Here is a 24,704-nt window from a genome sequence, read left to right on the forward strand (position 1 = left end):
GGGGATATCCTAACAATCCTGTTCTGATGTGGTTTGGACTAAAAAGGGCAGACATTTCACTGATACAGATTGAAAAGAAAATAATTTGACTTCAAGTTGGGTGTTTGAAGCCAAGAGAGGATTAGAGAAAATTAAAGAAATATGTCTTCATAAGAAGTGCCAGATATTCTTATCTTATTCAACTCATTTTGATCAAAAGAAAGCCCTGAGTCTTCTAGTTACAAGAAAAGCACAGGGAGCGTTACCCCACATAATGGAATTATACACTGAATATAAATCACTTTAAATTTGCCTTCATTCATCTGCCAACAAGACAATATAAATAAAATCAATAACCTTGCACAGAAATATACTTTAGAAAACCAAAGGTTTCTTACCTGGCTGGTGTCCCAGCTATCTTCCGCTTTTTCGCAAACACCACCTGTTAGATCCAGGCCACACAGTCAGATGAGTTCATTTGCATCTTACAGGTATGTCATGCAAATGAGATGGGGCTCTTAAAATTCACTGAAATACAGTTTTCCTCTCGAGATGACGCACTGAGTAAGCTGGTCGTGGGATTGGAGGACCAGACAGTGTTTTCAGGAAGCCCAGTACCTCGCCCCTTACCTCCATATCTAGGGGCAACAATAACCTGGCAACCAGTTACATGAGGGCTTCATCCACAGTCTGAAAGCCTTCAGCCAATGACAGGGCTATTGTCTGGCTTCTTTTGATCCTCTTAAAAAAGGAACTGTACGTTGTCATTGCAACAAACATAAGACAAATTGCACTAGCTCAGGGATGTTCTGTGTACTCTTGATTCAAAAGTGCTATTGCCCTTAATATTTAATTACAACAGGAAATACAATGACAAAAGTATTTATAATTCATGGTGGTGTCAGATACAGCTTGTGAGAAAATGAAACCACTTTGAGCAGTTAAACTGACTACTCGATAGACACTTCAGACCCGCAAACACATTTTAGAGGTCACTTAATTGCCATGCAATATTTATGTACAAAATGTCTCACCAGGTAGAGTGCACACCACATGGACAAAGTCCTTAATGCTGCTGCCTGGGTTCGATTTCATGTGTGTCTTCCCTGCTATCATGTCTACCTTGAACTGTCTCTATCCAATTAAGCACGAAAAATACCAACAATATATTTTTTTGGGGGAAAAATGTCGCCAATGAAGCCTCTAAATAGTCAATACATGACGGCCTCAGACCTTTAGAAAGATAGGATACAGGGCAAAACTTTTCACAAGGTTAAATCAACTACCATGTAACTACACAGTAATACCTATAGCAGCAACATTGCACGGAATGTTACATAGGAATTGCTATAGTACATTGAATGGTAGTAAGTGTTAGTGGTGTAGGTTATTACAAAAGTCTAAGAAGGTACAATAGGTGGGGGTGTAAGCTATAAGCGTTAATGTTGTTAAGTGTTAGTGTTATAAGTGTCATAAAGGGGCAGTTGATGGTTGTTTTATCACAACAAGATCAATGTTAACATCCACTTACCCCTGGAAAGCCCACCTCCCCCATACCAAGTTTCACTTGTGTAATACCCTGAACCTCTACAATGTTGTTACGTTAATTATTGCTTTGCAGTTACATGGTAGTTAAGGTTATAATATAGAGCATTGCCGGACACTGCGATAGCATCATTGCATGTGTACATGTGTAATAAATAGAAACCAGTGAATGAATGAGTTTAAGCAGCTTTTTACCCAAAATGAACATGCGTGAGCCAAACCTTCATTCAATTCAAAGCTTTAGTTGTTTAACATCCAAAGTAAAGTGCTTTCATTGTATTAAAAGATGGGGATATAAAATAACTTGTAGGACTTTATGAGAGAACAATGAAAGGGTTATCCAGTAGAATTGGATGTTGTGGCCCCTTGTCAATCAACCAGAGCAATAAACAAATAAGCTACTGTCATACTACCTGGAATACTGCCATATCTCCTTACACAGCCTACATTTGCAAGGCATATTAAGTATATCTTCATTTCCATGTGGTGAGAGAATGCCAGTCATCCTTGTGCATCAATTCCAACCTCTCACTGGGGTTTTCAATAGATGTTTAACCCTTGTGTTCTCCTCGGGTCATTCTGACCCATCAGTCATTGTGACCCACCTTCGTTTGCGACAACTTTACCGCATACAAAAACAAAGTGAAGCATTTTCTTTTAACCGTTGGGCTGTCTCAGACCCCCCACATTGCGAAGGTTAAAATAAAATTATTTTTATTTGCTTTTGTATTGGGTAAAATTGGGTAAACACAACAATGGTTCGTTATGAACCTTTTGGTCATGTGACCCGAAGGCAGCACAAGGGTTAATGTCAAGATGAAGCCAGTGCTGGAACCGTCTGCTGTTCATCGCAAGAGGATAACAACTTCTACCAACAACCTTGATGTGTGGATGAGGCTACAGCTCCGGACATCACAGTGCATTCTGTTACATGGAACTATAGACTATTTCAAAGCCAAAGAAATGTGATTATGATAAGGAAACTGCTAAATGCAAAATGGACATTTAGCCAACAATGTGAAATCCAAAAGGTTGCACTCAATTCAACAAGGTGAACGTTTCCCTCCCTCAAACCAGGTGAATGTTTTACTTTTACAACAAAGGGAAGACAAAAATTTAACCCCATAAATGACGTATCAGTCGCCTGATTTGGCTAACAAATATGAGACGGCTCCACCCAGAGATGGGGTGACGTGTACTATGCTACTGCACCGTACGGATACTACTGCTCAATGTAAAACAGCAGAGACGGACCAGTAGGTCTCCTCAACGCCAACCCCACCACAATTCCCAGTATCAGACTTTATAGCCTTTCTTCCACATCCCCATGACCAGGAACAAATAAACAGGACGAGCGCTGGCTTTGCCAAGACGGCCTCCAACTGTGCCTCGTGTGAACTAAACACAACCGCTCTTCCCCGTGACCTGGACTGGTGAGTGTAAACCACAAGCCCGTGTGTTTGTTTACGTCACGTTGTTTGTACGGCGGGGAGAACGACTGTCAGTGTTCTCCGTAAGACAGGAAGATGGCTCCTGCGAGATAAAGGGCATCATACAAGGACCAGCGAGAGAGAAAGCCATTCAAGTCCATCTGTGCCTCCTGCACCAGCTGTTCTGGAGATCGTGCATGAGCTGTGTCTATTTTCAAACCGCCCCTCCGGGACTAGCCTCTCACAAAAGAGGAAGTGGCTCATTAGTTTGATTCCACTCGCTCTTTTTCTTGTGATGGCAAGCGTACAGGACTTGCAGTGCTGGTTCAGAGCTTACCATGTTGCTGTGGAGGTGTGGGAGGAGAGTGAGCCCTGCCTGCAGCCTTAGTCTGTGAGGAACATCCAATACCAGCTGACCCCAGATCAGGTGGTCCTCTGAGACATGGAGCCTAGGGCAGAGGCAGGAGAGAGGGGAAGGACCCAAATATGGCAACACATAATTCAGAAAGAGATCGTATAACATCAAGATTAGATCAACATTCAGACTGGTGTAATCACTTCTGCACTGCTTTCAAGTTTGACATTAGAATCGGAAGATTTATGTGCGTGCTGTATGTAGATTAAGTTGTATTTAGATTCGTATGTTGATTCGCTGTCCTATAGACTGGAGCGCATAACAGAATCATTGCTACTGTACCTCAGGTTGGTGGGTGACCCTGTCTTCCAGCACACTGAGCTGTAAGTCTGTGTCCGCTGCCCTGGTCAAAGCCTCCTCCACTCTCTGGCTGATGTTGTCCATCCTCTCCTTCACCAGACTGACCCTCTGCTGACCCTCTCTGACCAGCTCTGCTGTCTCCAGGGCTCCCCTCACCATGGCCTCCATCCTCCTCAGGCTCTCCAGAAGCCCCTCTGCCGTCACACAGTGGCCTTGTGCTTCTCTCTCCCTGGCGGCTGAGCTACCCAGCTCCTCCAAAGGGTCTGTAGTCACACCTGCGTCCCTGCGCTCCTTCTCGACCTTCTCCCCAGCCCGGCCGGGTCCCGTAATCTCCGTGTTGGTTTCCCGGTCTCGGAGAAGAACTCCCACCTGGTCTTGAGGAGGTTTGTGCCCCGTGACGCCCTCTTTGCTGGTTCTCAGCGTGTCCTCCAGGTGGCAGACCTGCTCTCTCATCTGTCTGATGGTGAGCTCCGCCTGCTGGAGCTTGGCCTGTGTCTCGGACAGGGCCCGGCTGGGCTGGACCTTGGTCTTAGCCCTGAGGGCCGTCCACCAGTTCACCACGTCTGCTTTCTTGGCATCCGGAGCGTGGGTCTTGGTCTGGGTCTGGGTCTGGGTCTGCGTTTTGATTTGGGTCGTCATCCACTGCCTCTGCTCCAACTCCAGCTCCTTCTCTCGGCCCCTCCGCTGCTCTGCCACCTTCTCCTCTCTCTCCTCCCACAGAGCCCTCTGCAGCTCCAGCTCGTGCAGCCTGAAACAACTGCCTGAACTTCATAAACAACTCACTGACACGCTGTTATATCCACAGAGGTCCTAAAACTGCACTTATCTCTAACTGCCTGGACACAGAAGGCAGTAACTCTAGCTGATGGTATAACGCTGGTTCCTGTACTTGGAACATCTCTGGAGAATCTCAGAGAATCTCTTTTTTCTATCAACCGGAGTAGGGTTCTCAGTCCAGTGACTAATATGTATCTTATGAAATGAACTATGACTAATAGAGACAGTGAGATAACATACACATTAACAAGCTGCTGCTTGACGCTTGCCTGTTGCTGCTGGCTGTATGGATTAGACCTCTCCAGTGGTTCAACAGAATCCTACAAGAGGAGGAATAATCACACATTGGAAACAGATCCTTCAACACCCTTCAAATACACAAATGGTTTGTGTGTGAATGTGTGTGTGTGTGTGTGTGTGAAAATAGCTCCCCCTATGGTGTGTGATCTCCTTACCCAATCAGGGTAGTTAGAGTGGAGCATGTGTGTGACCTCAGCAGACTTGATCTTGTGGATGATGTGCTGGAGGTCATCCCTCTGGGAGTTAGAAGACTGGCCCACATACACTGGACTACTGACATCTTCCAGAACCCCCAGCTGCAGGCGGAGATTGAAATGGAGAAAGATATATTCACAGAGAAGACAATATATGTCTAGGTATATTCACTCCTTTGGCAGGTTGGTAAGTAGAGTAGCAGTATGAGTTGGACACACCGGGACCTCCGGTGTTTACCTGCTGAATGTCCTGCATTTCTGCATGTAGAGAGTGATGGTTGGAGACGACCCCCCTCCTTCGTAGAAGGCCCTGCTGACCTCTGTAGTGCCCTTCAAACCTGTCAACGACAGCAAGGACACTAGACTGAAACACAAGAGAGCATCGCTATATTCCACACTGATTGTACACTCAGTCATGTTCGATGTGTACCTCAACAGGGCTTGCTGGGAATGCTCCTGTAGCCTCATCAGTTCAGACTGAAGTCCCTTCAAAAGAAGATTCATATGCAGTACTGTAATCACTACATGCAAACATGTGAGAAGCACGCACACATTATTCTTTTCATGTATTCATATCAATAACGTCATGGGAAAAATCCCCAAAGGGAAAGATAATGGAAAAAGATACCTCAATAAGTTTGTGGTTTTCCAGATGTGAATTCTTCATTTTATCCATCAGAATGTCTTTCTAAACAACACCCCAAAAAGACAGATAATCATCCGTACCTCTATTGTAAGATGTTTTAATTTGAATTATTGTGTTCATTACACTAACCGTAGTGATTTCCCTGTCTCTTAAGGCCAGCATTACAAGGGTTTCCTCCAGTTCAGTCTGAAAATGTTCGAGAGGTTTCCATTAATGGCCTTGTATATTTGAGGGACAAAGAGAAGGGTGTTTTTGCCAGATGCTCTTACCCTCATCTGTGAGTTAACCCTCCTGAGTTTGTTGACACAATCTTCAGAACATGTCCTTTCAAGGGCGAGCTTTTCATTCTACAGACACGGAAAACTATTGCGTCATATATACAGTATTATGTTCATAGGATGTAAAAACAACATGTACATTCACTATTTACCTCTGAGACATAAACGCTGATGATAAAAAAAAAAGCAATATGTTACTTTGGCATTTGACACCTTTGGGCACACACATTACCTTTTCTTCAAGCATTTTTATGTGACTTTTCAAATATCCAGCTTCCTTGCTCTAAAAAAAAGACAGGGAGAAGATGACATGTAAACTCATGCCTGCATCTCTTTACAGCTGTGTCTCTCTATTGGGCCTGGTTCCCATCTGTTTGTGTACCAGTTTGGTGTAGCTGGTCTGGGCATGGGCAACTCTCTCCTGGGCATCTCTCAGAGCCCTCCTGGCCTCCTCCATGTCCTCAGTCAGGGACCGGGCCATCCCTGCTGCCCGCTTGGCACTGCACAAGCACATTGAATCAAGATCACCGCTGTGCTCACAAACATGATCCTTATTGCCAATGCCAACATTGGCCCCAAAATAACGTACTGCCTAGATTCCACATCCAGTACAGCGCCACTCCACTTCATTGTGGTTACCTGGCCAATTTGGCACGTAGCTCAGTGATCTCCACGCTGAGCTGCAGGTTGGTGTCATCACACTGGGACACTGAATTCAGCAGGCTGTTGTTCTGCTCGCTCAGCCTGTGGTAGGCATGCTTCAGCTCAGCCACTGTGCTCAGGAGCTCCCTGGAGTCACTGGAGGTTAACGTTAGCATGGCATTATTTACAGCAGATGCCTTTGCAAAATACAATATCTATTACATGTACTGACTCGACGCCACCGAATTACTGACCAGTAACACGGGTCCATCTCTGAGAAGGACGTTTTTGTCTCGGGATCTGAGAAATCCATCCCTGAAAGTTAAACACAATTACTGAGGGAATCACACTGGAATCTGATCTTTTTTTTCACGAAAACTGCTTACAAGAATAAGACCTGACCATTTATAGACACTTTGGAGTGGTCTGCACTGGAAACAAGACTGTCATCCGCATAAACGCTGAAACATAGGAATAACCAGGTGTTTTTTTTTATATAGACACCTACATGTATACAACAAACTGAAATCTAATGTTCTTCTTTTGAAGATGCTAATCGTGTTCTCGATGATGTAAAGCAGCCGATCAACACGCTGCAAACGTTAAACTGCTTTAGGAAAAAATCATAAAGCAGGTTATCATCAAGCAGGTTATCATAAAGGAGTTTAACGTCCACAGCATGATGACCCTACAGCTCCTGTGCCAGGTGGCCTCACCCATCCTGACTGCATTGAGAGATCCACTCCCTCATGGTGGAGTGGAAGGTGTCCCTGCTGACAGGGGGGTCTGAGCCGTCCGGGTCCAGCAAGGACTGCAGGGCGCTCAGACGGTCCTGCTCAGGGCTCTGGCCCGTCATGGTCTGCAGGTACGTCATTATGGTCGAGGCCAGAACATCACCTATCGACATAATCAAGTCAGGAGCCCGGGGAGTGCATTGATGAATAAAATTTCCATCAAATGCCCTGTATTCCGATGTGGTTTGGTGCTAAAAGATGCCTGCCTGATGGAGAGGGGTTGCAGGCATCAAATGTGATGTCAAGGAGCTCTTCTTCGGTGAATTCTGGTCTGTCAGCAGGATTCTGAGCAGACGCTTCTGTGTCACCAGTGACACAGCTCCACTCTGCAAACATGCACAAAAAAAACCCTTCTCAGACAAGACGAAAGGCTTTTAGGAGGATTTAAAGTCAAGACCACACGTGATAATATTGGAATAATGATGGTGATACTAATGAAAGAAGAACAGTATTTCTTACTATCACTGCTGGCAGGACCCTGAGCGGTCTCTGTGGAGCTGACTCCAGAGTCCCTGGACAGAGCAGGGGCTCTGGACCCTCTCCTGGTTCCTGGCCATGGTCTGCTCTGGGCCGAGTCACTGCTGCCGGTCGTGTCAGCATCCTCCTTACACAGGCCAGGCTTGGAGGGTCCCCCAGGGAATCTCGGACCTCCATTCACTACATTCCCGGTGGCCATAACCTAAGCCTCTGGGTAGATATAAGGACATTGACTAAATCTAAATTACAATATGTTATTAGTAGGCTATACAGGAAAAAATTGTACAGACTCTACTATAAAATTATGTATTTTAAATATTACAGGAGACAATTGTGAAATTTGGTTCATTATACATGAAACTAAAACTCTTAAAATCCTATGGTGATGTAAGACAAATGTAAATATGTATTTATCTAAAAGTAAGTAGGTTACACCTTAACTGAAGACAAAAAATCTTACCTCCCAAATGTGGATTGCTCTTTTGCACGCTGCTGAATGTTGTCATATCAACATAATATCCACTGCCCACATCTCATCATGGTCTGGTTAAAAATCCACCTAATTTTAGAAAGTCCAGTGTTTTGTGCTGCGGCCAGTTTTCTGTGATGTTAACAGAGGAAACCCTTAAGATGCTTTTCAGAGAGCAAAGCCTTTGCCTGTTGATCATTCACTGCCATACATCAAAACCAGATGACACCCCCCCCCCCCCCCCCCCCACACACACACACACCCTCCTGTCTGTGGCCCCACTGATTCCTCGCTCAGGTCTGCACACAGCAAGATAGTTAATGGACAATTTGAATTAACATCAGTCAGATTAACACATCAAATGGACAATCTGCAGCACAATGACCCTCAGTCTCCTCAAAACGTGCGAAGATCATTATTTAAAAACTTAGTCTTAATGTGCATAATTTTCATTTCTATAACTCATGAAATCATCACACAGAAAATCCAAGAAGCCTAGAAATGACTGCCAGATGCATCAATTAACTTATTTATGGAAATTGAAGCAAGGGTTATCAGTCTGGAAACATACAACATGAGACACACTATTTGAAGAAGGGTGATCGCAGTACAGCTTCGTTTTGAGTAAAGACAACTTCGTACTTTTTCGGCAGTAGCTTGTAGGACCCGGACATTGTTTCGTGAACACCAGCAACAGCGGAAGCCAGATTTTTGATAGCTGCAGCACGGGGACCGTTGTGGGAAATTTAGCAAAATAATAATACAGCGAGTGGATTTCCAACAACAAAGATGTCTCGGGGTTCGATTGAAATCCCCTTACGGGACACGGATGAGGTAAAAACATGTTGGTTTATTTGTCTTCTTGGACAACTTTTTGGGTGGCCTGGCTGTGTTACGAGCTAAGCTAGATTTTAGCCTAATAGCTAGTTGTACTGTAGTGTAGGCGAAGTCAGTTACTCAATAATTTCAGCACACATACACTGGCCGGTTTCTTACGTGTTGTGGTCTGTTAATAATTCTAAATTATGAAATCAATGCATAGTATGTTCCTTTGATTAAGAATACCCCAGCCGTAATCCTGCTTGTTTGATCATTTTGTACTCTGCAACGAGTAGCTATCAGTCATGCAAACAATGTGTCGTTAAGTAACTCAATGCAACTTCAGTTAAAATAATTAATTCAGCGAGACTATGCTTACTCCGAAACAATAAAAAAAACTAACAATCAACAGTTTTCTAGCTAATAAAAAGCAGATCGAGGTGTGGAACACATTAGATGTATCTGTGTTCCGTCTGTGCTCTACAGGTTATCGAGTTGGATTTCGACCAGTTACCTGAGGGGGATGAAGTCATCAGTATCCTGAAACAGGAGCACACTCAGCTACACATATGGATCGCCCTGGCGGTGAGTTAACATGTAGTTCGTTTTACACACTTCAGCCTGCCCTGTCTACATCCTTTCCTCCAGTCCGAGGCCACTTCGAGAGAAAGAGTCACATTGTATACGTGACTGTATCTACCATCCTTTAAACACTAACTGTCAACCCTCAGCTCGAGTACTACAAGCAGGGGAAAACGGAGGACTTTGTGAAGCTGCTGGAGGCTGCGCGTATCGATGGCAACCTGGACTACAGGGACCACGAGAAGGACCAGATGACCTGTCTGGACACGCTGGCCGCCTACTACGTCCAGCAGGCTCGCAAGGAGAAGAACAAGGATGCCAAGAAAGAGCTCATCACACAAGCCACCCTGCTCTATACCATGGCGGACAAGATCATCATGTATGACCAGGTGAGACGGCAGGCAGCTGTGGGCAGATGGTCAGGTTGACGCTGTTGTCGAAACCGGATCGTGAGCGTCCTGGCTGTTTAATGTGTGTTTGACGTGTTTTTGTTTGTGTGACAGAACCACTTGCTGGGTCGCGCCTGCTTCTGTCTCCTGGAGGGGGAGAAGATGGACCAGGCCGACGCTCAGTTCCACTTTGTCCTGAATCAGTCCACCAATAACATCCCTGCTTTACTGGGTAGGCAGGACGCAGAGTGTCGCGTCGCGACCGTTTCTGCTGGGGTCGTCCACTTTCATAACCACAACAACATTTCTGTCCACAGGTAAAGCCTGCATCTCCTTCAACAAAAAAGATTACAGAGGGGCTCTGGCCTACTACAAAAAGGCTTTGCGTACAAACCCTGGATGTCCGGGTAAGCACATGCTCCACAACAAGCATGTCAATCCATTAACGGCCCTTGTGGAGTTCTGGTGCATTCTTTTTTTTTTTTCTGACTCTCTCTCTCTGTCTCTCTCCGACTCTCTCTCTCTCTCTCTCTCTCTCTCTGACTCTCTCTGTCTCTCTCCCTCTCTCTCTCTCTCTCTCTCTCTCTCTCTCTCTCTCTCTCTCTCCCTCCCTCTCTCTCTCTCTCTGTTCAGCTGAGGTGAGGCTGGGTATGGGCCACTGCTTCGTGAAGCTGAACAAGCTGGAGAAGGCCCGCCTGGCGTTCGGCCGGGCTCTGGAGCTCAACTCCAAGTGTGTGGGCGCCCTGGTGGGCCTGGCCGTGCTGGAGCTCAACAGCAAGGAGGCCGACTCCATTAAGAACGGGGTGCAGCTCCTCTCCAGGGCCTACACCATCGACCCCAGCAACCCCATGGTGCTCAACCACTTGGCCAACCACTTTTTCTTCAAAAAGGTGCGTTTCGGTGGCGCGTTCGGTCGTCTATGCGGGATCCTGGTACTGGCGGATAACGTGACTCTTAACTCTCGACTCTACATTTCAGGATTACAGCAAAGTGCAGCACCTGGCTCTTCATGCCTTCCACAACACCGAGGTGGAGGCCATGCAGGCGGAGAGCTGCTACCAGCTAGCCCGCTCCTTCCACGTCCAGGTAAGGCCTCTCGGCATTGTGTTTCTGAGCGGATGGAACTTTACATTTACATTACATTTAGCAGACGCTTTTATCCAGAGCGACTTAAGTACAGGGACATTCTCCCCGAGGAAAGTAGGGTGAAGTGCCTGGCACCAGCCGGGAATCGAACTGGCAACCTTCAGATTACTAGTCCGATGCTCTACCCGTTCAGCCACCTGACTCCCTCAACCCTAACCCGTCTCCCTACCCGACTGTCCCTCAGGAGGACTATGACCAGGCCTTCCAGTACTACTACCAGGCCACCCAGTTTGCCTCGTCCACCTTCGTGCTGCCCTTCTTCGGCCTGGGCCAGATGTACGTGTACCGCCGAGACAAGGAGAATGCAGCCCAGTGCTTTGAGAAGGTGCTGAAGGCCTACCCCAACAACTACGAAACCATGAAGATCCTGGGTTCTCTCTACGCCACCTCCGATGACCAGGAGAAGAGAGACATAGCCAAAGTAAGCGTCGCAGCTATTTGAAAATGTCAACGTCTGCGTGGACACTTGCACGCAGCTCTGGAGCGTTCCGCCACGGTAACGCTGTGGGGTCTCCGTGTGTGTGCTGTGCTGCGCAGGGCCACCTGAAGAAGGTGACGGAGCAGTATCCGGACGACGTGGAGGCGTGGATCGAGCTGGCTCAGATCCTGGAGCAGACGGACATCCAGGGGGCTCTGTCGGCCTACGGGACGGCCACCCGCATCCTGCAGGAGAAGGTCCAGGCCGACGTGCCCCCCGAGATCCTGAACAACCTGGGGGCTCTCCACTTCCGACTGGGCAACCTGGGGGAGGCCAAGGTAGGCCTACTGCCCCGGGGGGCGCCGGTCCTCACACTACCCTGACTCGTTTCCCTTAGCGGCGACCTAGCAATGGCGCTAGCGTGGTGCGGCGTTCGCCGCGGGATCGCTCCTAAGTCTGCCGTCTGTCTGTCTGTCCCCCCTCCCCCGGATGTAGAAATACTTCCTGGCGTCCCTGGAGCGGGCCAAGGCCGAAGGGGAACACGACGAGCACTACTACAACGCCATCTCCGTCACCACCTCCTACAACCTGGCCCGCCTCTACGAGGCCATGTGCGAGTTCCAGGAGGCGGAGAAGCTCTACAAGAACATCCTGAGGGAGCATCCCAACTACGTGGACTGTGAGTGCCGCCCGGCGTCGACTCCTGTCGCTCCCTCTCCGGATGCTTTGTGTTGTGAGCCTTGACCCCCGCCCCCCCCGGCCGTCTCCCTGTGTCCCTGCAGGCTACCTGCGCCTCGGAGCGATGGCCCGCGACAAAGGGAACTTCTACGAAGCTTCCGACTGGTTCAAGGAGGCTCTGCAGATCAACCAGGTACTGCTCTCGTCGCCCCGGCGGGCAGCGTCGCTCCGCGCCGCTCCCGGATCCTGGACGCGTCGCCCAGGAGTGGTCCTACACCCCCTCTCCGACGTCACGCATGCTGTGTCTCTCTCTCTCTCTGACAGGACCACCCAGACGCCTGGTCCCTGATCGGGAACCTCCACTTGGCCAAGCAGGAGTGGGGGCCGGGCCAGAAGAAGTTTGAGCGCATCCTCAAGCAGCCGTCCACCCAGAACGACACCTACTCCATGCTGGCGCTGGGGAACGTCTGGCTGCAGACCCTGCACCAGCCCACCAGGGACCGCGAGAAGGTAGGCGGACGGATGACGGGAGGAGAGATCTGCTGTTGCGGATGAGGCAGATGTACTGGGGTGGGGGGGGTGGAGGTTGTGGTGCATGTCGGTTTGTGGGGGAAAAACGAGATGCGGATGACTCGCTTTCCGGTTTGTGTCCCGCAGGAAAAGAGACACCAGGATCGCGCCCTGGCCATTTACAAGCAGGTCCTACGAAACGATTCGAAGAACCTCTACGCTGCCAACGGCATAGGTGCGTTCGCCCCCGCTTCCTCTCGGCCCTGCCCGCCGAGGGCTGCCTCTTTGGCGCAACCTGCTGTGGTGCAACCTGCTGTGGTGCAACCTGCTGTGCTCCCAGCCGGCCTGTGGTCCCAGTGTGTCTCTCCCTGCCCCCAGGCGCCGTGCTGGCCCACAAGGGCTACTACCGCGAGGCCCGCGACGTCTTCGCCCAGGTCAGGGAGGCCACGGCCGACATCAGCGACGTGTGGCTCAACCTGGCTCACATCTACGTGGAGCAGAAGCAGTACATCAGCGCCGTGCAAATGGTGAGAGTGCTCCGCCAGCTGCCCACTGCCACCCTCCACGGAAAAGATGAGGATGTTTTCACACCACCGTCAAAACGGGTTGTTCTTCTTCTTGTTTTTTTGTGCCGTGTTGTAGTATGAGAACTGTCTGAAGAAGTTCTACAAGCATCAGAACACTGAGGTGCTTCTGTACCTGGCCCGGGCTCTCTTCAAATGTGGGAAACTGCAGGAGTGCAAGCACACCCTGCTGAAGGTAAGAGCAGCCATTCACGTGGAGGGCTCCCCCTGTTCTCCTCAGCAACCGCTCACCAGACTCTGGGTAAAGTTCAGCAACATGCCTGCTTTTAGCCCAGTTTGAGTGTGTATGATTGGACTTTGGCCGACTGCAGTGTTTCCCACACATAGACTTATTTGTGGCGGTGCGCCACAGAATCGACACCGGCCGCCACATATTGCGTTTCGTTATTCTTTTTTAAATGTTGTTGACCCTATTTAAAACACGCATTTCCTTTCCCTGCTCTCACTCCGTCTCTCGGTCGCTCGCGCGTCTCTCTCACACACAGTCACAACGTCAGCACACGTTAGCAGCGACGCAGAGATACGCCGTTCTAGACAGTCAGCGATATCAGCGAGCCCTCAGCATTATTAGTACCATAGCTAAAAGTCAAGGAGAGTTGAGGTTACTTTTCGCTAGGTAGCTCTACCTATGAACATGTCTTAATCTGCTAGACAAGTGGGTTCCACTTCGTTCTTTTGGTGGGCAATCTCACGTGCCCTATTTACCGGCGTCATGGAGCCGACCAGCTAAATAATGATTTAGCACTAGCGTTGCTACCTGTATATACCTACAGCTGGCAGCTCAGTTTTTCTCCTAGATTCAGACCTAGGTAAATTGTAGAGCTAGCTAACGACTACACTTCTGTAGTAGCGCAGTAACAACTACACCCCACAATTTCCCCAGAAATATTTTCAGGCTGCAACCAGTGCTGCTCAAGCAGAAAGTATATTTTGAGTTGGGCGTGTGATTCATTTTTGATTAATATTATTGAATATAGTAAAGTTCTGTGTAACAAATTATTAACAAAGGAATTATTTTTTAACCACCCCCCCCGGTCTGACATGGAACAACCCCCCCCCCCACAAATAGCTGTCTAATCTGTGGGAGACACTGGACTGTGTGTGTGTTTCAGGCTCGCCACGTGGCCCCCAGTGACACGGTGCTGATGTTCAACGTAGCGCTGGTGCTGCAGAGGCTGGCCACGCTGGTGCTGAAGGACGAGAAGAGCAACCTGAAGGCCGTCCTCAGCGCTGTCAAAGAGCTGGAGCTGGCCCACCGGTACGAGCTGGCAGCCTGCCCCCCGCTCTGGCAGCCTGCCCCCCGCTGTGGCAGCTGGCTGCCCACCTCCCAGCCCCTCCCCTCCTCACACCTCTCTCTCTCTCTCTCTCCCTGCGTCCACAGGTATTTCAGCTATCTCAGCAAGGCTGGTGACAAGATGAGGTTCGACCTGGCGCTCGCCTCAACAGAAGCCAGGTCCGTTTTGCACTCCTCATCATCCTTCCTCTGATCTTTGAGGGATTTGTAAGAGGATGCGCCTGCCTGCCCGCACTAACACAAGCCTGGCTTATGAACTGTATTAGTGTTCTACTGGGTGTAGGCAGTTTTACTATGTCTCTGAAAGAAGAAAAGATGTGGTTGTAAGCGTGACTGTGTTGGGAAGGGGCTTGTTAGTAAGCTCTGTGTGTGCGTGTTTGTGTGTGTGTGCGTGTGTGTGTGAGGCAGGCAGTGCTCTGACCTGCTGAGCCAGGCCCAGTACCACGTGGCGCGGGCCAGGAAGCAGGATGAGGAGGAGAAGGAGATGCGAGCCAAGCAGGAGCAGGAGAGAGACCTGCTGCGCCAGCAGATGATGAAGGAGCAGGTCAGTAGGATGGGGGGGGGGGGGGACACCCTCGTTGTTACATTGTAATGGGTCATGTAGTAAGAGCAACGCAGAAGGTTTGTTTGTTTTGACAGAATGCAACATTGTTTTTTCATTATGGAATCATTTTCTTGATTGATGTTGTTGTAGTGACATTGAGCTGTTTTGAGAACAGATTTTCCCTTTTATATTATAACCCCCCCCCCCTCCCCTGGAATGGCACGGTCTTAACTGTGGTCTTTTCCCCTCTGGCTGCGTTCCAGGAGGACAAGAGAACCAAGGTGGTGGAGGAGCAGAAGAAGCTTCTGGAACAGAGGGCCATGTATGTGGAGAAGACAAAGAACCTGCTGTCCTTCGCTGAGGGGATGAAGGAGCCGGCCAAGGAGAAGAAGAAGGGCAAGGTGAGTGTAGAGGTGGAGCTGTAGGGTCACAGGATCCATGGGTCTGTAGTGTAGAGGTGGAGCTGGAGGGTCACAGGATCCATGGGTCTGTAGTGTAGAGGTGGAGCTGGAGGGTCACAGGATCCATGGGTCTGTAGTGGAGAGGTGGAGCTGGAGGGTCACAGGATCCATGGGTCTGTAGTGTAGAGGTGGAGCTGGAGGGTCACAGGATCCATGGGTCTGTAGTGGAGAGATGGAGCGGGGCCAACAGCAGGATGTCCATCCGGTGGACTGTGGTGGATGACCAGGGTTTTAACACCTGGTGTGCTTCGGTCTCGTGCTCCCCAGCGTAAGAAGGGAGGGGACTTTGATGAGTTTGTCAACGACGACTCGGACGAGGACCTGCCCCTCAAGAGGAAGAAGAAGAGGAGAGGCAGCGGCAGCGAGGACGGGGAGGAGGGCGAGGACGGGAAGTCCCGCAAGAAGAGGAGGAGGTGAGTTAGTGCCGTAGGAAAGGGCCAGTGTTTTAGCCTGCGGTGCGAGGGGGGAGTAAGAGGGGCACGAGTTACAACCTTTGACCCTTGCCTTCCAGACCTAACAAAGGAGGCGACGACGGCAGTGATGATGAAGAGGGCGGCTCCCGGCCCAAGAAGCAGCGTAAACCCAGAGGGGGCAAGAAGATGGAAAGGGTCAGGGTCCACGCATGTTTCCCCTCCTCGTTTTCCTTTCAGTGCAAGTTGGAAGCTTTGAAACCGAAACGGTTTCGGGTTTTGATCCCCCGAGATTTAACGTGTTTGTGTTTTTGCGCAGGCCAAGCCTGAGCGCATGCCACCCTCCCTCAAGGGGAAGATCAAGTCAAAGGCCATCATCTCCTCCTCCGACTCCTCGGACGAGGACGGGCTGAAGATAGCTGAGGACAGGTACGTGCAGAAACGGAAGTCTTGCAGGAACACTACCTGGAAAATGCTGGAAAAGTGCTCGATCAAGTTTGCCGTGCCCTGCTCTTTGTTTGTCTATCCAGGAACCCCAGAGACAGCGGTTCCGGTTCCGAGGACGAGGGTGGACACAGGAAGCGGCTGGGGTCCGACAGCGAGTCGGACGGAGGCCGCAACCGCTCGGGAAGCGAGGCGGGAAGCCCCCAGCAGCGCTCCGGAGGCTCCGGCGACGACGATTCCGGGAGCGACCGTCCGGTAAAGAGGAGGAGAGCGCAGCAGCAGTCCGACTCGGAGCAGTCCGACAACGAGAGCAAGAGGAGCCGCTCCAACGCCTCAGAGGACGAGTCCCGAGCCGGCTCCCCCGCCCCGGCCTCGGACAGAGGCTCGGGCAGAGGCTCAGGCAGAGGCTCCGAGGCGGGCTCAGACAACGAGGGCTCCCCGCGTCGCTCCGACAACGCCTCTGAACCCGAGGGTTCTAACAACGGGGGCTCCAACCGGGGCTCAGACGACGACAGCGACTGAGGGGCCCGAGTCCGAACAAACAGACTCTTACATCACATGAAAATATGTCCCTTTGACATGGATTTTTGTAGAGGCTCTTATTTTCTGTCTTGATTTGCGTCTAAAAGAAGCACAGAATTGTTGACGGGGTTGTCTTAGCTAGTATATGGTTGTTGGGCTGCGAAAAAGGTCTAACGTCAATTGCTGTACCTTTTTATATCTTCTTTTGTTGTTGATGACGGACAATTTGATTGTTAAAAAGTGAAAGTCTGGAGGATGTAACCCGTATTTTGTATTTGACATAATTTCAAAAGAAGATTGAGAAAACAGCCCCAGATATGAGTTAAATGTATATAATAAACACACTGAAAATGTCTGACAGTTAGTACTTGTCATTTTAAGAAAGCAAATTCAATCAAAACAGTCATGCCAAACGTCCTCTATGGAACTCTTATGGACAGGCACTACGGAGTAATTTGACAGCAAGCTTGGAGGTTGCAGTTATTAAAGTGACGCTTTATTTATAGACTTGAGACCCATTCAGAGGCTTAGAACACGCTGCCCCCATTCCAGAGGTGCCACCGTGGGGTGGACCAAGCACACACAGGCTTGTGAGCACTACTCGGCCCCGAGAGCAATGACCAGACAACTCCAGAAGACACCAGTTGAGTAAAAGATGTTAAATGCTCTTATCGGCTCCTCACAGATCCATGCTGATGTGCTGTCGCACTGCAGCCGTAGCTGGAAATAACTTGGACAAGACAGTCCTCCCACAATGTAGGTCTAGTGGGGCGGAATCATAAAACAGAAGTCATAATAGCATATTCTCAGTATGGTGAGCTGAATAATGCCTTGCTCAGAAACACATTCCTGAAACAAGCCAAAAACAGCTCTCTTCCATGGCAACCTGAGGGAATAGGAATTCCTGCTGGACATGCCTCTAAAGCAAGTAGAGAAAAACTGAACATTCGTCATTGTGGAGCTGGGAGATTAAAGTCTAAAGAGCTTTATCTTACTACCCAAGACAATTATTGCTAGTTCCTACTTGTCGACAGTACATTTAATAACCCTTCTTCAGTGGCTTGGTAAGAGATGTAGATTGAAAAAAGTAGACTTGTGTTTAACTTTATTGAAAGTTAAGCAATAGTGGTACACTGACATTCTTAGCACTTACAGTAACACTTGTATATATATATAAAGTTTCATTGTACAGATTCAGACCTCGTGATTTCATCAAATGGAGTTAAAATGGGAGATTACTTTGTATCATGATAAACTAAATCAATAAATATCTAGATTAGACAAATATGGCAAACGGGCTTCAAATTTACGCACGAGGTATGGCCGCATGGTGGAAAAGTAATAAATTCAAATCTCATACGAAACTTTTGTCCCCAATAAGACCAGTAAAAAAAAAAAAAAAAAAAGAAAGTTGAACTTGTCAGCATCCATGTTGAAAACTGTTGCAACAGAGCAGACCCAGCTTGTGGTCATCTATGAGCATGCTGTGATGCCGAGGAATTCAAGTATCACAAAGTTTGACAGGTACAAGGGGAGTATCAGGGATATACAGCAACAAAGGTCGACAAATTAACAAGGCCGCATCATTTCATATCTCCCAGCAGAAGATGTTACCATACATCTACAAAAAGCACTTAAAAAAAGGGCAATTTTTTTCTTTTTACAATCAGGGTTATGTTGTGCAAGTAAACCAGGTTTTTTTTGTTTATTACAGACTTGTGCATCAGTCCAGACTCATCTATGCATGTTCATCTGAAATGGGACATTAATTCAACTCTAGCACGATGCCCATAACAAGGAGGTAGAAACACAAGCAATAACTATTAAAGTTATGGTAACCAATGATTACAGTTAAGGGTTCTTTGTAACAATCAAGGGATGAGTGTGAATATATTGCAACGACTCAGCATGACGTTGAGCAAAGTGCATCTCTACAGTGTTGCTAGTCGGTTAACACAAAAGCAGGAGAGCAGCGGGAAAAGGGCCCTTTGCAATACATCACTAATACAGCAACACAAGAGGCCCATGTTCAGAGCTGCTGCCATTGATCTCCGACAGGCTCTTTGAACAGATGTAAACCGTTATACGCTTAAGACCTTGAGCTAAATCAGAGCCAAACAACCCCCCCCCCCCCCAAAAAAAAAAAAAACCCAAACAAAACCAAAACAAACAAAGAGCTAAGAGTGAATATAAAACAAAACATGCATTGGCTAAACATGGCAAAAACTTGATAGCGGAATGAATTGTTGCAGTGGTTAGAATATGCATATCATAATGAGGGGTGAAAGCGGCGGGGTCAGGTGGGGAAACAAGGAAAAACCAAAAGCTGTATCATATAGCCTCTTAACACCATAAGGCTTCCGGCTGGTCTCTGACTCCTCAGTCAGCCTCCTCCTCTGACTCTTCCTCCTCAGCTGTCTCCAGCCAGGTCAGCCACTGGTTCACCTACACACACACAGAGACAGAGACGCATAAGCTCATGGAGCACTTCTTACCAGCAGAACCAGAGGCAGGTGAGCTATGCTAGCAGCACCAGAGAGGAGAAGGTGGTTTATTTACCTGGAATAATGCCTTTCCTTTTCCAGGAAATTCTTGGCTGATGTCTTCTTTCCATGCGAGGAAGGCTTCTTCTTCAATTATTTCCATATCATAAAAGTTGACAAAGTAGCGCAGTAGCATGCCTGGAGGGAAGCACAAAAGGGCATTTAGATACCTGAACTTAACTACCTAAACTTGTTTCACATCAAGATCAGTGTAGCAGAAGTCAACACCACGGGACTCTCCATGTGGATACATGGACTGTGGCCGCCAGCCCCCTGCAGCGCTGCAGCGTACCTTTAGGGAAAGCTTTAGCATTGGAGTGGACCTGCAGGGCATACAGAGCGCTGACTTGCAGGTCCATGTGGTCGTGCAGGAACTTCTGCATGACGGGCTTGAAGGCCAGCAGCAGCTGCTTCTCCTGCTCCAGCTGCTCCTTCGGGGGGGCCGAGAGCTGGTCCTCGTCCTCGTCGGCGTTGATCTCATGGGCGATGTACTGCAAGAAGCTGGGGGGGGGGGGAGAGAGAGAGGAGAAAAGGCAAGGCTCGGCTGAGTCAGTCTTCCAACGGCAAACACGCGTTACTCAGCCCGAACGAGGACAGCTACAATTACGTTGGAAAATCGGTCCACTTAAAAAGGGAGGGAGGACAAACAAAAAAGGGGGTGCCTTATGAAAAAAGGAGCCTTTGTACGACAAGGTCCTCTCCGTACCTGGTCATGAGGATGTTGACGAAGCCCTTGTCTGTGTGGAGCTTGGGGGAGATGTTGTCCTTGATCCACTTGTAGATGGACTGGGGGGAGGGGTCGGCCTGGATCTGCTTCAGAAGCTCCTTCTCCAGCTTCATCAAAGGGAACAGGAAGCTCAGCCCTTTGCCCTCCAAGATCTCCAGCATCCGGTCCTTGTTCTGGTCGATCTCTGGCAAGGGGAACAGGCATCGATGAGTGTCACGTTCACTTATGGGACGGGCTCTTAGGAACACGGCCAGCACATTCTACCGGAGATTACGACAACGCTTATTGAATGGATTTCTCATACCTCACTGAAAAGCTCAAAAGATCTGGCCATACATTTCATACTGCGGGTTGAACGCCAGTGTGTATACGACATGCTGGCAAACTGGGGCACCTACCAGGCAACATCTTCTGCATGTTGACCTTGCTCTGCTGGAAGAGGTCGGTCAGCCACTCGCGGTCCTTCAGCTTGGCCGCCTGCTGCAGGCAGAGCAGGAAGAGGGGAAGTGGGTGCCGTTCTCCAGCGGGTGGGCCAGCTCCGCCACGCTGATCAGCTCAGCCATGATGGAGCGCGCCGCAAACTGGGCCAGGTAGGACTTCACCAGGGGGATGTCCACCTCGATCTTGGCACACTGATCCAGGACGCTGAGGAAAGCCTGTGGAAACAGAGCTCTTCATCAATATCTAGGGAAGTGATGCACCAGTGGACAGTGAGATATTAGGTGTACTTTTGGTAGGGAGAGGCAATGTCCTGTACGATATATCCCAGAAGCCCTCCACCGTGATAGTGGGCCTCACCTGCATGAAGTTCTCCCCAGTGATGAGGCCCTCTGAGCGGAGGTTGTGGATTAGGGTGCTGGCTTGCTCCTTGTCGTCGTCAGAGCGGTCCAAAGAACAGATCACGATCTTGCTCAACATCTCAGGCAGGAAGTGCTTGGGAGCCTTCATCTCCCTCACGCCGTTCACTGCTTCATCAATGTTTTTGCCATTCAGGTAATCAGTCACTATGGTTTCCTGGGGGGGGGGGGGGGGGGGAGTTAGAGAAGTTACATTCTCTCATCTCCTCCAAGGAAAGAATGTGTGTAATTAAATAAAATTAAGTAGCTGAAAGGCAAGAATACATACAGTCATCTTTAGTAACTCTTCCTTTGCAGGAGGTGGTTTCTTGTTGGTCTTTGGAGGTTTTTCCTGGATAGGAGGAGGGTTGGTTTTCAGACCAAGCTGTGGAGGCTGAGACATGATACAAACAAAACAGAAAAAAGATTAGATCAGACACACAAGGACATGTGCTTACCAATAGTTCTTGAAGTGGATTTAAGATGTTAGTGAAACTGCATGTGGCGTTCCCCATACCTGTCCCAATGGTGGCGTCTGTGTGCGTGGAGGTTGAGCGCTGGGAGGAATCATGGTTGGGATCTGCGGCTGCAACTTTGGCACTTGGTTTTTGTTCAAAAGGAATGACTGTGCCGGCCTAAGACTGATCTGGAAGGAGCGAAAGACATATTAGAGCCAATTTCCAAAATGGTTTGATGTGGTTGTGAGTAGCGTGCTGACCAGGGGCCGTACCTCATCAGCGTTGAGCTGTCCTTTCTTGATGAAGCGGGGTGCCATGTCCTTGGACTGGGCCTGCTGCTGCACAGAGTGGTTCTGGTTCTGGTTGTGGAAAATCGGATTCTGACCCTAAGTGGGGGGTGGGGGGGAGAGAGAAAAGTACACAGAACCAACATTATATTCTTTGCTATGCTTGTGCCCCTTATCGCAAACCTTCAATATCGAACTGAAGAGAGCGAAGCATTTCTTACCGGGTTAGATTTCATAAATGTCTTGCCTCCCATGTCAAACTGGGACTGCGGGGCAGGGGCGGCGTGCCCACTGTGTCCGTTGAAGAGAGGGTTTGTGCGATGACGCCCCATGGTTGGGGAGTAGCGGTCCTGAATCACCCCAGGGCCAGTGCCGATCCCACTCCCCACTAGACAGAGCGCGACAGAAACATTAGACGACACCAGGACACCAGCCAAGGTCTGCCGTGTAGTGCAGGACAGAGGCAGTACGACGGCAGATGAGTGGGAACAGCAGCACCCTCAATCATCATAAGCAGGTTATGACGTGGCCTCACCTGGCATTTGTCCAAACATATCGGCCAACCCCCCAACGGTTTCCCTGTCAAGTTTCATTCTGGTTGGCATGAAGGAGCCATCCAGAAAGAAGTCCGTCCTCATTCCCTGGGACATTGGTGGAATAAAAACTCCCAAATCCTGGAAAGGTACAAATCCATTTAGACGCGAGCAGGCACTTATGAGTGACATCAATCGCCTGCACGAGAGGAAAAAAGGTACACAAACCTTTACTGCTTCCTGACGAATCTGGTTAATCGTCTTTGGTCCGTTGTCGATGAAAGCTTTGCGAGGCACCCAATCGTTCTCTCGCAACTCCACCGTATCCTGCAGCAGGAAACGGATCCTTGCTGGCAGGTCCTTGTTGTTCATTAAGGACTGCATACGGCCAAAGTACTGATCCATTAAAGACTGGAAGGGAGAGCAAACCAACGTTAACGCCTAACTGGATCCCCGACGAGTGCGGTTAAGACAGGCAACCAAAAGAGGTTCAAACGTTACCTTGGCTTTCTCATGATCTAGTCTAGGCCCCACTGTTCTCATTATCTGACAGAGGCACTCCAGATCCTCCCCCATGTCTTTAAGTTGGACTCTCTTCTTCTTTTCCAAAAGCTGAAGGGGGAGACGGCAACTTTAAGAGACGACTCCCTTCGATATGGAGGTCACTGAATGGACACACGACCACTACCGAAGTCAACTTACTGTTTTGATGCACTTATGAAGGATAGATTCATGGATAAGATCAAGCTTGCCAAGTTCCCCAATGAATTTGATGTTGCCCAGCATTTTGATCTTGGCAATGGCACGCTGCTCCTCCTCCTCAGAGGTAAGAGGGTTGTCATGTTTGTCATAGACTGGTAGCGAGACAAGCAAGTCAAGGTTAAGAGAATACAAATTTAAAAAATGAAATAAATAAAAAAAATCACAATAACGAACATTAAACTAAAACCAGAAACTTTACTCACTTTCAACATTTCTGGCACGGTTCTCAAATTCATCTTGGAGCTTAGAAATCAGAAGTCTCCTGAATGTCTGTGAAACGAGAAATGTCAAATATCGTTGCACTTCCAAAAAACCTGATCAGAGACATGTGCGCCACAGTATAAACAGTTTTTCATACCATCGAACGTGAGGCAGGTGGCCAATTGAAACACCAGACACTTACGGTGCTCTGCTTTTGTGATGTTTGGATCTCCGGTGATGGGCCGTCAAAGTTTGGTGCATCCTCTGCCAATCGCAGACATAGCTGAGCATATAGGGAGCTATACTTGGGCTCTTCAAGGGCTTTGTCAACGATCTGTTGAAGGACAGAGAGGGGGCCTCGACTTGGTAAACAATGTTGTTGATCTTCACATTTGAATAAATGGACAACTGTGTGACAGTCTTGGCAGGCTGGATCTGGGGAGAGTTGGACTAAAGAACTCACCAGCAAGATGACTCCTTTTAGGACGAGTTTTGAATCCACGCCCACATTCAGGAGCTCAAGGCATAGCTTGTCAAACTTCTCGGGGGTCAGCTTATTAAGTATGCTAAGGGAGGAGTACAAAAAAAAAACATTGAGACATAGTGCTCTCTTTGGCTGACAATAGCTTGCGTTTGTTTAGAAACCACAGAAGTAAATAAACACTTTCAAAACAATCTGCCCCTGGGCTCACAGACAATTGAAATGAAGGATCAATGTGCAGGCCAGACACTTCCAGCAGACACCATACATCTTGAATACATGTATGAAACAACTGTTGGCCGGATGACAGCCTTTCAGGGGGGGGGGGGGGGAGACATACCCTCTCACTTTCCTGAAGATTGCATCATGTCGTTCTTTTTCATTGGAGGCGTTGACATCTCGTCTAGTGCTTCGTGAAGGTACCCATCTCTGAACGCTAGATCCTGGGGGTTTCCCCAGGAACTCGCTAGAAGACAAACAAAAGGTGTTCATCTTATGTGCGCGTAAACGGGGCCTGTGCCCCATAGAGATGACCATGTTGTTAAAATCCTGAAAGGGGTTTGAAGATTCAGATTGTGGGGTACCTGTTGCCGACAGTCTTGGGATGGTGCTGAGGTGCACCCCGACCTCCTCCCCCTGCCGAAGAAGCACTAACATACCGAGTATACAATGTAACATAAGTGGCAATGGAAACTCAGTATTGTGATTATGACTGCAGGAATGGGAGACATGGGGGTACATCATCAAACTGCAAATACCTGAAACGAGAAGCGCCCCCTTCTGCAATCACACTCTCCACTTTGGCGGCTGGACAACGAAGAATTACCAA

The 24,704-nt window shown here is 48.7% G+C and overlaps 3 protein-coding genes across 3 annotated transcripts; 1 reads left to right on the top strand and 2 right to left on the bottom strand.

Annotated features, from left to right (window-relative positions):
• Window positions 1-3,642: 3,642 nt before the first annotated feature.
• LOC146247240 (uncharacterized) lies at window positions 3,643-7,976 on the bottom strand. Its single transcript, XM_084682848.1, has 14 exons — window positions 7,760-7,976; window positions 7,233-7,403; window positions 6,761-6,821; window positions 6,504-6,662; window positions 6,247-6,364; window positions 6,097-6,147; window positions 5,856-5,933; window positions 5,716-5,772; window positions 5,569-5,628; window positions 5,371-5,426; window positions 5,179-5,278; window positions 4,902-5,042; window positions 4,687-4,766; window positions 3,643-4,417 (listed from the first exon to the last, which is right to left on the bottom strand). The coding sequence occupies exons 1-14, from the start codon at window positions 7,974-7,976 to the stop codon at window positions 3,643-3,645; spliced, it is 2,124 nt and encodes a 707-aa protein (XP_084538974.1).
• Window positions 7,977-8,921: 945 nt separating this feature from the next.
• ctr9 (CTR9 component of Paf1/RNA polymerase II complex) lies at window positions 8,922-17,402 on the top strand. The gene is made up of 23 exons (XM_084681653.1): window positions 8,922-9,080; window positions 9,552-9,650; window positions 9,797-10,036; window positions 10,151-10,268; window positions 10,354-10,443; window positions 10,670-10,926; window positions 11,015-11,122; window positions 11,367-11,603; window positions 11,720-11,938; window positions 12,096-12,279; window positions 12,383-12,471; window positions 12,603-12,788; window positions 12,936-13,023; window positions 13,167-13,315; window positions 13,431-13,547; window positions 14,485-14,630; window positions 14,754-14,825; window positions 15,075-15,210; window positions 15,474-15,611; window positions 15,939-16,084; window positions 16,183-16,279; window positions 16,401-16,510; window positions 16,612-17,402. Exons 1-23 carry the CDS (start codon window positions 9,036-9,038, stop codon window positions 17,045-17,047), a joined length of 3,507 nt encoding a protein of 1,168 aa, XP_084537779.1. The 5' UTR covers window positions 8,922-9,035; the 3' UTR covers window positions 17,048-17,402.
• A 733-nt stretch (window positions 17,403-18,135) lies between these two features.
• On the bottom strand, window positions 18,136-24,704 carry eif4g2a (eukaryotic translation initiation factor 4, gamma 2a; the record flags this gene model as incomplete). Its single annotated transcript, XM_084682849.1, is given in 21 exon segments — window positions 18,136-19,492; window positions 19,607-19,728; window positions 19,883-20,091; window positions 20,297-20,501; window positions 20,716-20,817; window positions 20,820-20,973; window positions 21,116-21,331; window positions 21,443-21,547; window positions 21,671-21,799; window positions 21,884-21,997; window positions 22,120-22,286; window positions 22,434-22,572; window positions 22,660-22,842; window positions 22,933-23,043; window positions 23,134-23,285; window positions 23,397-23,463; window positions 23,597-23,728; window positions 23,858-23,960; window positions 24,216-24,341; window positions 24,460-24,525; window positions 24,634-24,704. Coding segments are annotated over 21 exon segments (2,739 nt in total), but the record flags the coding sequence as incomplete, so codon positions are not given.

The sequence above is a fragment of the Hypomesus nipponensis genome, chromosome 19 (assembly GCF_054491055.1).
Source record: "Hypomesus nipponensis isolate SF chromosome 19, ASM5449105v1, whole genome shotgun sequence".
Taxonomy (NCBI): Eukaryota; Metazoa; Chordata; class Actinopteri; order Osmeriformes; family Osmeridae; genus Hypomesus; species Hypomesus nipponensis.

Bases quoted from the DNA above. Each gene is read 5' to 3' on its own strand.
- LOC146247240 (XM_084682848.1), bottom strand. From the start codon at position 7,976: ATGGCCACCGGGAATGTAGTGAATGGAGGTCCGAGATTCCCTGGGGGA. The intron at 5,427-5,568 runs GTATCTTTTTCC...CTTCTTTTGAAG, and splicing joins AAAACCACAAACTTATTGAG to GGACTTCAGTCTGAACTGAT. The intron at 4,418-4,686 runs GTATGTTATCTC...CAGTTGTTTCAG, and splicing joins AAGCAGCAGCTTGTTAATGT to GCTGCACGAGCTGGAGCTGC.
- ctr9 (XM_084681653.1), top strand. From the start codon at position 9,036: ATGTCTCGGGGTTCGATTGAAATCCCCTTACGGGACACGGATGAG. The intron at 13,024-13,166 runs GTGCGTTCGCCC...CCCTGCCCCCAG, and splicing joins CTACGCTGCCAACGGCATAG to GCGCCGTGCTGGCCCACAAG. The intron at 13,316-13,430 runs GTGAGAGTGCTC...GCCGTGTTGTAG, and splicing joins ACATCAGCGCCGTGCAAATG to TATGAGAACTGTCTGAAGAA.